Source organism: Pelophylax lessonae (assembly GCF_965119305.1).
Source record: "Pelophylax lessonae genome assembly, chromosome: 8".
Taxonomy (NCBI): Eukaryota; Metazoa; Chordata; class Amphibia; order Anura; family Ranidae; genus Pelophylax; species Pelophylax lessonae.
The window spans coordinates 27,467,427-27,481,143 of record NC_138775.1 but is presented as its reverse complement, the minus strand read 5'-3'; the positions used below and the strand labels follow the sequence as shown (position 1 = coordinate 27,481,143).

Sequence of the window (13,717 nt, the reverse complement as noted above, 5' to 3'; positions counted from 1 at the left end):
CAAAGCCTACTGTGTCTCAGCCAATGAGGAGAGAGAGACCTGGGACAGCCGAGGCTCCCTTGCACATCACTGGATCGAGAGAGAGCTCAGGTATATATAAGGGGGGCTGTGGGGGGGGGGGAGCAGCACACAGAAGGTTTTTTACCTTCATGCACAGAATGCATAAAGGTAGAAAACCTTCAGCCTTTACAACCACTTGAAGGAATGCTTACAGGTCTTGTCCCTCCACCACCCTGTGACTGGATAGTGAAAGGAGGAGCAAAAGACTGATCAGCTCATTCTTCTCTCACTCTGCTTTCTCCTCCTATCAACATGTTCCTTTTTATCACATGAGCACCACAGTACAACTGATTGGCTCCTTGTACTGCTTTCATCTCTTCCAGTCTGAGCTCTGCTGTGCTGTACAGATCCGGATACAAAGTCAAATTCAGATATTTATATTTAAAAGCAATACATGTAATAATGAATATAGAGCTGCATTACTTGTGTCTTTTATATCTGCCTTGTTTAGATGAAAACAGAGGTCACAGCTGCCCCGTCCAGCCCCAGTGCTTATTTAGAGCAGAATCTACCCGGGGGCGAATGCCCGGAAAACAAAACATCTGTACAGCTAAATGCCAGAGCCCCAGGCGTCGGGGCTAAACGCTCAGTGTGCATGGGGTCACAGCTATGAAATTAGACATCAGACTTACGGGTGTTTGCCAGTGTAGTTACAGCTTCACTTTCCTGGCTCCCAGATAATGAGGTTATGCGAAATTGATAGCGAGCACCAGATATCAGGTTGTCAATGTCATAAAATCCCACATCTCCAGACACCAAGCGGCTCGTTTCTGGACCTCCTGTAAGAAATATTTATAAAGCTTACAAATGGAGAACATTTTTTAAATCTATGCAAGTGTTTTTTGCTCTAAATAGGATGATGCTCTAACACAGCCTTTTTCAACCAGGGTGCCCAGGCACCTTGGGGTGCCTTGAGGTTTCTTCAGGGGTGCCTTGAGGTTTCTTCAGGGGTGCCTTGGCAAAATGCCTAAATATTGCCTTAAATTTGCCCAAAAATTGTATACAAGGTGGTGGGTGGATGAAGTCTGCCTTTTAGTTACACAAAGTCACAGGTTTACATTGTGCACCTTCTAGCTGCCAACCACCTAATAACCACCAAATGACCAATGACATCATCAGTTGATAGGGAGGATGTCAGTTGCCTATTTATCATCCTTGTTTGACCCTCCCCTACCTCTCTCCATCAGCTTTGGGTCACATTAGTTGAGTGATGAAGTTGAACAAAAGCTGAGAAAGAAGAAAAACATTGGAATACTAGTCAGTACCAGTTTGCACCTCTAACGTTGGGTCCCCTACATGTGTGGATGTTACGTAAAATAATGTAAAATAATTATTTTACATTATGTAAAATAATTATTTTACATTATGTAAAATAATTAAAATAGTGTTTATATTTTAGGATGGGGTGCCTCAAGACTGTCCATAATTTTGCAGGGTGCCTCGGGGTTTTCCTCAATTTTAAAGGGTGCCTTGACTAAAACAAGGTTGAGAAACACTGCTCTAACATAAGGACCTATGTATAAAAGCTTGCTGAACAAATGTGACAAATATCCAAACAGCTCCAACAAAACTAGCCTTATTCTGTGTTGTATAATTACCTTGTAATGTTGTAAGCGCCATCTAGTGGCCATAATGTGGTAATTGTTTTAAAACACCTGTCAGGGAAAAACTGAATTTTGGCCACTAGATGGCGCTTTTGATCATACAAGATAATTATAAAGCCCTGAATATGACAAGTTTCATTGGAGCTGTGTGGATGTGTGTCACAGGGCCCATAGTAATGTATTTATGATTATGTTCTTCCAAGACAAGGACTCGAAAAAAAAAAAATAAAGTGCATAGTGTATATAAGTGCATGTTGGGGCCGGCAGCTGAGTGAGCCAATGCACAGTTTACCTTGAAACAGGGCAGACCCCAACCAATTTTAGGTTCAGGAGATCAGATGATCTGTACATTAGCCCTGCCAGTTTCCCAAACTGAGATAGTTAATAAGTAACCTTGAGAGATCGAATCAGTTCTGCCAGTAAAATATTTTTGTTCAAACTTGATTTTTTTTCTAAAACTCTAAAGGAAAAATGTCCTTACCATCCACCCGTCTCCAGTAAATCCGATAGCCAGAACTTCCAGGGACCACCGACCATGTCAGCCTAACTCGTTGGCGTGTTACGTCTATCACCCGGAGAGCTCTGACGGGGTTTACAACAGTGACGTCCGCTGAGCAGGGCAGAATACACAAACAAAATGTTTTTTTGTTAAAGGTGGTTAAAGGTGGTAAATTATTTACTCCTTTAGGAAATCGTGGAGTTTCTGTTTTTCTGTTTTAAGTAGGGGGCGCTACTTACGTGTGGTGACACTCGTGTTGACCGGTTGTCCCTCCCGGGTGCCCACCAGTGCCGTAACTTTCACAGTGTATCGCTCACCCGGGGACAGGTTGATCAGCTCAAAGGTATTGGTGTTTCCTGGCACCGCCCTGGATTGTTCTGGACCACCTAGTGATGCATCAGGCAGGCTTTTTAGTACGGAGACCTACAGTCACTGCTTATTGCTTATTAATACTTTTATTTAATATTTTGTTTCTAAAAGGTTTTTTGGTCCCTGCATTTAAAAAAATGGTAGGAAAGCACTTTTCACCCTCTACAGCAACCTTTCTCATCAAGGGTTCCACCAGAGATTGCTGAGGGGGTCATTGAGTATTTAACAACTTCTGCCTCTCAGACAAGTACTGTAGCTACTGATCTTTTTTTTAGCTGCCCGTAATGAGGGGCATTCTCTCCATTGACTCCCAATGTACAGGGGCTTTACTTCCTCTCATCTTCAATGTATGTTGGTTCTTCTCCCACTGACCACCAATGTAAAAAGGTCCCTTTCTCACTCACCACCAATGTTAGGAACATACTTCCCTCTGACCACCAGTGGAAAGGGGTCCTTCTCTCACTCATCATTAACGTAAGGGGGTCCACCTACCAATGACCAACAATGTAAGAGGGTTCTTTTCCCACTGACCACCAATATAATGAGCATTCTTCCCTCCACCAGTGTAAAGGAGCTTTTCTTCTCCTCATCATCAATGTAAGGTGGCTCTTCTGCCACTGACTACCGATATAAGAAGCTCCTTTTACCACAGACCACAAATGTAAGGACATTCTTCCCTCTGACCACCAATATAACAAGCATTCTTCCAAATGACCACCAACGTAAGGAACATTCTTTCCACTAACCACCAATGTAAGAAGCATTCTTCTCCCTGACCTCGAATGTAAGGAGCATTCTTCCAAATGACCACCAATTTAAGGAACATTCTTCCGAATGACCACCAATATAAAGAGTATTCTTCAGAATGACCACTAATATAAGGAGCATTCTTCCTACTGACCACCAATGTAAGGAGCATTCTTCCTACTGACCACCAATGTAAGGAGCATTCTTCCTACTGACCACCAATGTAAGGAGCATTCTTACCCCTGACCTCCAATGTAAGGAGCATTCTTCCAAATGACCACCAATATAAGGAGCATTCTTCCTACTGACCACCAATGTAAGGAGCATTCCTCTAAATTACCAAAAATGTAAGGAGCATTCTTCCTACTGACCACCAATGTAAGGAGCATTCTTCCTACTGACCACCAATGTAAGAAGCATTCTTCCCACTGACCACCAATGTAAGAAGCATTCTTCCCACTGACCTCCAATGTAAAGGGGCTCCTCTCCCACTCGTAAGGGTTTTTTCTTCCACTGACCACCCAAGAATGGGGGCCTTTCTAATCCTGACCACCAAAGTAAGAAGCATTCTTCTCTCTCACGGCCTGTGGAAAACTGGCCCTTCTCGCACTCACCATCAATGTAAGAGGGTTCAACTCCCACTCACCACCAATATAGGTGGTCCTTCAACCACTGACCACCAATGTAAGAGATTTTTATTTCTCTGACCACCAATATAAGGAGCATTCTTCCAACTGACCACCAATGTAATGGGGCTCATCTCCCACTTGTAAGGGTTTTTTCTCCCACTGACCACCCAAGAAAGGGGGGTCATTCTACCACTGACTAATAGTAAGAAGCATTCTTTCCTCTCACTGCCTGTGTAAACAGACCCTTCTCCCACTCATCATCAATGTAAGAGGGTTCTTCTCCCTCTGACCACTAATGTAGGAAGTCGTCCAACCACTGACAATCAATGTAAAGGGGCTCCTCTCCTGCTTGTAAGGGTTTTTTTCTTCCACTAACCACCCAAGAAAGGGGGCCCTTCTAACACTGACCACCAAAGTAAGAAGCATTCTTCCCTCTCACGGCCTGTGGAAATTGGCCCTTCTCCCACTCACCATCAATGTAAGAGGGTTCTATTTCCACTGACCACCAATATAGGGGGTCCTTCAACCACTGACCACCAATGTAAGAGATTTTTTTTCCCTCTGACCACCAATATAAGGAGCATTCTTCCAACTGACCAGCAATATAAAGGGGCTCATCTCCCTCTTGTAAGGGTTTTTTCTCCCACTGGCCACCCAAGAAAGGGGGTAATTCTAATACTGACTAATAGTAGGAAGCATTCTTCCCTCTCACTGCCTGTGTAAGCAGGACCTTCTTCCACTCAACATCAATGTAAGTGGGTTCTTCTCCCACTGACCACCAATGTAAGGGGTCCTCCAACCACTGACAACCAATGTAAGGTGAGCTTTCTCCCACTGACCTCCAATGTAAGGAACATTCATCCCACCTGTGTAAAGGGGCCCTTCTCCCACTTGTCATTGTTGTAAGAGGTGTCTTCTCCCACCTACCAACAATGTAAGGGAGTCCTTCACTGTTTGACTTTCAATGTAAGGGGTTATTTTGCCACTGACAACCAATGTCAGGTGATCCTTCAAGTACTGACAACCAATGTAAGGGCACCCTTCTCCATCAATATGAAGAAACACTACAATTTTCACAATCTGCCGTTTTTTTCTGGCTGTTATTATCATTTGTTTCATCTCATTAATATTATTACTGAAAATTTTTTTGTTGCATAAGACAATTCTGGGCGTCCTATGTGACAAGAGAAGAGTACAAAGGCAGGGTGCTGTGAGGAAGGTAAGTACAGCACCCTGCCAACCCATCCCACCACCCTGCATTGAGAAGCACGGAGATCCAATGATGACGTCACTGGGTCTAAAATATAGTATGCAATAAAAACAAAACAAAACAACATTTTAATGTAAAAGCTTAATTGCCATGTTGATAGGGAGGAATAGGGGGCAATAAAAGTAACATATAAGTAGAACAGACTTCCGTTTTAAAGAATTAAAAAATGAGTTCGATTTTTAGGTACCATCTTCGGGGCTCCATGAAACCCTGTATGCTGTGGCTCCCTGAACACCAACCCACGTCACCCGTATAGTGTTCTGGCTCTCAAAGACCCGCAGGCTTGTGACAGAACCAACCTCCTGTTGTCCTAAGAGAAGACAGAGAATGAACAACGTATGAGTCCAACGTGAGGAAGACATTGGGGCACAAGCAATAATGTAAGACAATTTGGTAAATTTAAATAGTAATGTTCTTAAAGTGTATGTACACCCAATGTTTTATTTTTTAGCTTTGAATAGAGTAGAGAGACATTAGAACCCCCTGATAAGTTTCTATTGCTGCAAATGGATCTTCTAGATTGTAAGCTCTAACGAGCAGGGCCCTCTAATTCCTCCTGTATTGAATTGTATTGTAACTCTATTGTCTTCCCTCACATTGTAAAGTGCTGCGCAAACTGTTGGCGCTATATAAATCCTGTATAATAATAATAAAAAACACAATTTAGCTTTGCAGGAGAGCAAACAACAGCTTTATAACTCAAAGTAGAACTAAAGTTAAAACTTTTTTTCTTTATTTTGGATAGGATAAGGAGGATTATAACCCATGTCAGTTTTTTTCCCATCTGTGTCCCATTTGGGAGATTTCTCTTCACTTCCTGTCTCATATCCAAAACAAGAAGTCAGAGAAAATCCCTCCAAAGTGAGGGCAACACTGATCATCAACAGAACTAGTGTCCCTATTGGATTTCCACCCATTTCCTGTTTTGGTGACAACCCAAAATTTGGGATTTGGGTGAATCTCTCTAATGCATAGCTCCCAACTGTCCCTGATTTTGAGGGACTGTCCCTGATTTAGAACAAAGTCTCTCTCTGTCCCCCCCCCCCCCCCATTTGTTCCTCATTTTGGTCTGATTTATATAGTTATATATAAAATGCACTTTAGATCTTTCAAAAAGTGTTTCCCAGGGCCAAACTTTTCATCCAATTTCCAAATTGCTGCATTTGTAAATTTCAAAAGCCAATATAAAGGAATAGTGGTTAAAAAAGAGCACTGGTGAGTTTAACTAATCAATCATTATTTTTTTGTATAATTCTCCTTTAAGGGAGTATGGCGGGAGGTGTGTCCTATGCAGGGGCATAACTAGAGGGGTTGCAATTGCAACCGGGCCCCATGCTCCAAGGGGCCTGTGCGGCTCCCCTGTACACCTGGATAAGAGGGGCAGGGGGGCAGCATGTAGAGAAATCACTGTCCTCCTTTTTCCTCCTGTAGCTACAGGAGGAAATGGAGGAGATTGGTTCCTCTGTATGCTGCCCCCGCCACTCCTCCTATCCAGTTCACTTGTGTTCTGCTGCCTCTGGGCCCCTGTGTGCTCCCCTGGTACCCCCCCCCCCCACTGTGCTCCCTCCCCTCTCCTGCCGGCTGCTGCAGGGGGTGTGTCACAATAGAGAACCAGGAAGGGGTCAGTAAATATGTAATTTACCAGCTCCTTCCTTTTCTGAATGGACAGAGTCATAGTCAGTGACATTGTAAAATAATAAAATAAAATGATAAAAAATATTACAATTAAAATACCAAAAAAATAAAAACTACTGACACCAGTGGATGAACTTCCAGGATAACAAAGGTCACACTTGCAACCGGGCCCTGGCATTCCACCACCATGGGGAGGCCCCAAGATGGCATGAAGGGGGGCCACTGCAGAACTTGTGAAAGGGTCCCGCTGTGGGACCGTAATAAAGGGCCCGCAATGAGAGTAAAGGGCCCCAAGATCAATGGGAAAAGCCCCAGGCTTGAAGGAAAGGGCCCCAACCAGGGGTCCGGGGGGCCCTTCATGGTTTTTGTTGCACCGGGGCCCTGAAGGTTCTAGTTATGCCTTTGGTCCTATGCCTACATATTTTTGCTAATAGGTGTCCCTCGTTCCCATCTCAAAAAGTTGGGAGGTGTGTTAATGGGACACAGACAGCAATAAAAACCTGACAGGTGTTCTAATCCCTCTCCACTCTCTTCAAAACTTAAAAAAGTTTTTGCCTTTAGTTTAATTTAAATTTTCTTGAATGGACTTTATTATAGACCACCGAGGCTATAAATATCTCACAGACTTAAATTTTATCATTTTGTTTTCTTTTGAGGGTGTATAATTTTTTTTCTTTTTTTTTTTTTAAATAGGTATTTGTATCTTTAAATATGGTAATAAAAGAAAGCATTTATAATACATTATTACAGTATGTGTCAAGAATCGTGGCCTTATCTTTTTTGTCCCTGGTATGAGTTTTTTTTATTGCTACCTGTGTCTCAATGGGGAGATTCGACCTCCCTATTTGCCCTGGTGACCACTGCCATTAAAGAAGAGAGTTATGGGCAGGGGAGGACTGGGCCAGGGGCCAGGGGGCAGGGGGGGGAAATTGCCCCCCCCCCCCCCTCGGGCCACTTTGATGCCCTGTAAAAAGGCTGCACCGATTCAGCCACAGACATGCCGAAAGGATTCCTGGTGAAGAGAAGTAAAAAGTCCCCACTGATGACCTAATGAGTGCGGGATGAAGACAAGGACAGAGCGCAGGCACCCTCCCCCCCCCCCCCCCCCCCAGGATGAATGGTGTAAACTGTGTCTGAGCAGAGGCCGATTCTATGCCCCATTGGAGACTCACCTCCTCTGGCCATCCCCGACCAAGCTGTCCCAGCCCCCTCCTGTTGGCCAGCTTGGGAACACGGATTCAGCCGGTGAGTAGAGAGTACCTGGAGCTGAGCTTTAGCCTGGAATGGGGGTCAGGGGAAGGCCAGGAAGAGGAAGAGTGGGAGGGGAGCTGAGTCGCTACACCATGGGCCTCTGGTTTGCACTTGCCCCCTGGGCTGAAAGTTGCCAGTCAGCCCCTGGTTATGGGAAATCCAAAATTTTAGAGTGGGCACCAGAACAAGAGGTGAGGGGAAATCTTCCAATTTTGGAGATTTCTGTTTCTTTGACAACAACTGTATCTAAGAGGGGAATTCTCTTCACTTTGTAAAGATTTCCTCTCATTTCCTGTTGCATCTCCAGGAAAGGAAGTGAAGAGATAAACCCCAACAGGACAGAGACAGCAAAAATAATCTGGGAAGGGTTTTAACTAGGGATGCACCGAAATGAAAATTTTGGGCCGAAACCGAAACCGAAAATGCAGGATGCCCTTGGCCGAAAACCGAAACCGAAAATGACTTTTTCCCCCAAATTATTTTAAAATAGATGGAACGGGCATACACCAAAAACAGGCAGCGATGTACACCTGTCGCTGCCACCCTGTCACAGTATATACACTGTGACGGGTTGGCAAGTGGTTAATTTAATTACCAATGGTATTTGTATTATGCAGCATGAGGGGGTTAATGTATTGTCACTGCTGCATTAGTGACCGACCAGTGGCAGTTAATTAACCCCTTTGTGCTGCATTAGTGCAACCAGTATCAGTGTTAATTAATGCAGCACAAAGGGGTTAATTAACTGCCACTGCTCGGTCACTAATGCAGCAGTGACAATACATCAACCCCCTCATGCTGCATAATACTAATACCAATGGTAAGCTGCCTCAGCTATCACACCCCCCCCGCATCAGCGTCCCTCTCCTACTCACTCAGCTCCTCCGGTCACGGTGTCCATTATTCAAAAGTCCCGCCTCTGGCCGGCCGCCCGCCTCCCGGTGATGTCACTACTACTACGCCGCTAATAGCTGTCACTATGTGAGCCTTTCACTTCTCTTCAATTCCCTGTCAGCGGCACGATGTATATGAATTAACTGATACTCCGGGCGGGGGGGCGGGGCGAGCGGCCGCTAATAGATAGAACTATGTGATCCTTCCCTGTCAGCGGGACTGTGTGTGAATGAGAACTGACCTGACACCGGGCGGGGGGGCGGGGTGAGCAGCCGCTAATAACTAGAACTATGTGAGAGCTTCACTTCCTGTCAGGGGAGATACATGCATGACAGGGAAGTGAAGCTCTCACATAGTTCTAGTTATTAGCGGCCGCTCGCCCCGCCCCCCCGCCCGGTGTCAGGTCAGTTCAGTTCTCATTCACACACAGTACCGCTGAGCTGACAGGGAAGGATCACATAGTTCTATCTATTAGCGGCCGCTCGCCCCACCCCCCGCCCGGTGTCAGGTCAGTTCAGTTCTCATTCACACACAGTACCGCTGAGCTGACAGGGAAGGATCACATAGTTCTATCTATTAGAGGCCGCTCGCCCTTCCGCCGGGTATGTCACTTCATTAATGCACAGATCGTAGTAGGGACGTCATTGAGAGGGCGGGCGGCCGGCCAGAGGCAGGACTTTTAAAACCTGCCCTGCGCTGCGCCCTCCTCCTTCCTCACAGCGGCCATATTAATTTCGGCAATGTTAACCCATTATCGGCCGAAATGGGATAGGCTCATTTTCGGCCGATAATTTCGGTGGCCGAAATTTCGGTGCATCCCTAGTTTTAACCCATATGTAACAAAGCTCAGACTAGAGGAGAGAGGATTAGCACCAAGAACCAATCGGTTGGCTGAATTCACAAAAAATTTAAACTGGCCATAGAGGAGTCGTTTTTGCTTTTGTTCGTTTAACCAGCAGGTTGAATGAAAAAACAAACTCAAATCCCCCATCCACATCAAGCCGGCCTTTGTGTTCCGACAGCAGGGAGACTTCCCCATCGTTAGAATACACTGATCAGAGAAAATCTGACACGCTGGTTTTACAGAAGTTGAAGAAGATCAGTTCATCTTTACTGTATATATGTTATATATTATTTAATATGTAGTATAAATTTTGGTCTGGCTTACGAGTTTCCGCAGTGATAGATTCCGCTTCGCTCTCAACCGAGCCGATAAGTGTTGAGACAAAGATGGTATAGACGGTCCCGGGCACTAAATCTGTAATGTCGACTGATGTCACATCCCTGGTAACCAGCCGAGACACTTCAACTCCTGTGAGAATAACACATATATTGTACAGTTGTATTATTACAAAGGAAAAAACTTTGACTACAATCTAGGTGAATATTTCCATTCCCAAGCATGGAAACTCATCAGTAACTATGTTCTGCTCCATCAACCATTTCAAACAATTGACTTTATTCCCCAAAATGTGCTGTCAAATCAGACTAAGCAGAGGTGTTACTGACATGCAATTGTTTAGCCAAAGTCAGTAGCTAACCATTACCCCTGACAATAGTTCATGCAAAGAGCGGCATCACATATAGTATTTGTCACACGGAGGGCAGATCAGTCTATGATGAGATTGCTAGGGGTTCCTTGGGCAATTTCTGTCTCTCAGAGAGTAACCACTGGCCATAGGTGTGTGCAGCTTATTGCATTAGGGTGTGCCCCCTAAAGCTCAAACACACATGCGTGCATATCTATACACACACTCTTATTTTAAAATGTATTAAAACATGGACGGTGCCAGTAGGGTAGTGGACGGTGTCAGTAGGGCAGTGGATGGTGTCAGTAGAGCAGTGGACGTGTCAGTTGGTGTGAGGAGGACAGTAGAAGGTGTCAGTAGGGCAGATGTTGGTGGGAGTAGGACAGTAGAAGGTATCAGTAGGGCAGAGTATGGTGTCAGTAGAGCAGTGGACGGTGTCGGCAGTTTTTATTTTTTCAATATTAATAATATATTTTTCTTTTTTTACTATTTTTTTCAGGAGCCCTGTTGGGGGGCTTTGTTGAAATATCATGGGTCTTAACATACTCCTGATGTCTCACTTTTGAGACAGGAAAAGGGACTGGACTGCCTATGCCACTGACGCAAATTATTTTTAGAGCTATCTTGTAAGAGGGTCATTCCTTCCCCAGAGCAGCAATGCAAGGCACATTCTTTGCAATGACCTGTAACTTAATATGTATTCTGGACACCATTGCAATTGAACCCTTCCACCAATGTCTGCTATGGTAAGATAGTCCTTTTGTTACTGAACGCCAATTTACGAGGTTTCCTCTCTACTAAACGCTAAACACAATTTAAGGGAGCACCTCTCCAATGACCACAAATCTAGAGGGGGGGGGGGTCTTCTCCACTAAACAAGGGACTTTCTCCACTGACCACCAATACAAGGGAACCCTTCTCCAATGACCATAAATCTAAGGGGGCTCTTCTCCACTAAACAAGGGTGCCTGTCTTCACTAACCACCAATGTGAGGGAGCATTTCTCCACTGACCACCAACCTAAGGGGGCTCTTCTCCACTAAACACTAATGTGAGGGTGGTCTTCTCCTCTTACCACCAATATGAGGGGGCATTTCTTCACTGACCACCAATCTAAGGGGCCTCTTCCCCACCAGACACTAATGTGGGTGTGGTCTTCTCCTCTTACCACCAATTTGAGGGAGCCTTAATTCACTGACCACCAATCTAAGGGGCTGTTCTCCACTAAACACTAATGTGAGGGTGGTCTTCTCCTCTTACCACCAATATGAGTGGGCCTTTCTTCACTCATAACCAATGTTGGAGAGCCTTTCTTCCCTGACCACCAATCTAAGGGGGTTCTTTCCCACCAGACACTAATGTGGGTGTGGTCTTCTCTACTTACCACCAATAAAAAGTAGCCGTTCTTCACTGACCACCAATCTAAGGAGGCTGTTCTCCACTAAACACTAATGTGGGGGTGGTCTTCTCCATTGACCACTAATGTGAGGGAACACTACAATTTTCACTGTTTGTGTTTCTTTTCTAGCCAAGGATTTTATGATTTCCTTCATTTTAAAATCAGGTAATCCCTACACCCAACCATCCTTTATACCCAACAACATGGGTGTCAAATACCTTACACCACATTCCTTATTTTTTTATTTTTATATCGCAATGTACTGTTCATGTTATTGTACTGTGAGCTGAACACATTGTTATTATTAGCAGCAGAGGTTCCCTAAGCCAGTAAAGATAGTTCAAGGGTGTCTCCCCTTTAAAACAGTTTGGGAAAGCTTGGTGTAATATGTACTTTCAGTTCACTCACTCTGGCTCTATATTTCTGTAGGTAGGTACCTACAAAGCAGTTAATGCTGTTCTATGTGCTGACTCACTGTGCCCCAGTTGGGGGGTTAGTTGGGTTTCCTTGAGGGGCTGGGAACATGAGGGCTTTATGGACTGCAAGCTATGGACTTATTGCCTTTTTTAGGATCATTGCCAATCATGGACTCTAAGGACTCTTACTATCCCCTGTGTATTATTTGCGTTTATGGAACTCCTGACTTTAAAGGACTATAAACTTTCTGCTACTCAGGTAGGATTACCTAATGGGCGATAGAGAACCTCTATACAGAAGTTGCTTTGCAAAAGACTGTTCTTTTATCTTTGCATTTCCTCAGTAAAAACAGTTTGTGTTCCTTTACATGCCTGGTCTGAAGTGGTGCTTTGCATGGCATAGCTAAAGAACAGGGCTTGTAACAAGGGGACTGTATGTTAGAGGAGATACAGTACATTTTAGTGCAGCATGTAGTTTGCTGTCTAGTGTAGGCTAATGTTGCCATTGCTGGGGAAAACCATAAATGTATCTTTGCTAAATGCAACCAACCGGCCAGGGAGTGGGTGACTTGGTGTAGGGTGACAGCTACTCTGGTAGTGAAGGGGGTTAAGTGCTTGGCACCTTCTCTTGTGGCCATTTCCCCATTTTTTGGGACTGGACCTGCATTACAGTGTATCTATGGACCTAGCCTGGGATACTGATAGCCTCTGATCTTAAGTGTGATATAAATCCCTCTACCCTTGGATATGACTGGCAGTATAGGACAGTTGACTTACGGCGCCATGGAGCACAAATCTGGCCATGGTTGTTTTATTCACAATCCCAATGTTATTCCTAAACATCTCACACCTTACCTTCTGATATTTTGTGAGCCGGGCACATGAAGGCCAGCATTTACAAAGTAGAGAAAGATTGACGTACCATCTCTACGTCTCCAAGTAATCCGGTAGTTTGTGGCTCTGGGGACCGGGCTCCATTCGACACGTATGGTGTTTTCCCCAAGGTTCTGAATCCTCAGATTGTTTACTTTGTCGACTGTATCACCTTCTACAGAGATCAAATGAGAATAACAAAGTGTCAGCTGAAAAGAGAGCAGCCCCCCACCTTCCTTCCTCAGAACCTCTAACAACAAGGGTTGGTACTACAAAGAAAAGCCACTATCTCACATATTTTTAGGAGAGAAGAAAATTTTAAAAATTACTATTCTGTTAAAAGGATAAAGTTTCTGGGTCATTGTGGATGCAGTGTTTCCAAAAATCCCCAGGTGGTGCGTTGTATAATTTGTAACCATGAACCATGATTGGCATCAGAACACACCAGCCCTCCATAGGTTTAGGTTTGGATAGATTGTGGAAGGGCTAGATCTGGTTTTAATTGCTGTCTGTATCACAACTGAGCAGATTTATTTGTATTT

General features: G+C 44.5%; 1 protein-coding gene across 1 annotated transcript in view; it reads right to left on the bottom strand.

Annotated features, from left to right (window-relative positions):
- Positions 1-13,717, bottom strand: part of COL7A1 (collagen type VII alpha 1 chain) — a 360,938-nt gene that overhangs the window by 200,034 nt on the left and 147,187 nt on the right. Inside the window, exons 21-26 of the mRNA XM_082266262.1 lie at positions 13,225-13,350; positions 10,127-10,270; positions 5,366-5,488; positions 2,403-2,549; positions 2,146-2,274; positions 693-839 (exon numbers count right to left, since the gene is read on the bottom strand). Of these exons, the coding sequence (XP_082122388.1) occupies positions 693-839; positions 2,146-2,274; positions 2,403-2,549; positions 5,366-5,488; positions 10,127-10,270; positions 13,225-13,350 (816 nt within the window). The remainder of the gene's footprint in view (positions 1-692; positions 840-2,145; positions 2,275-2,402; positions 2,550-5,365; positions 5,489-10,126; positions 10,271-13,224; positions 13,351-13,717) is intronic.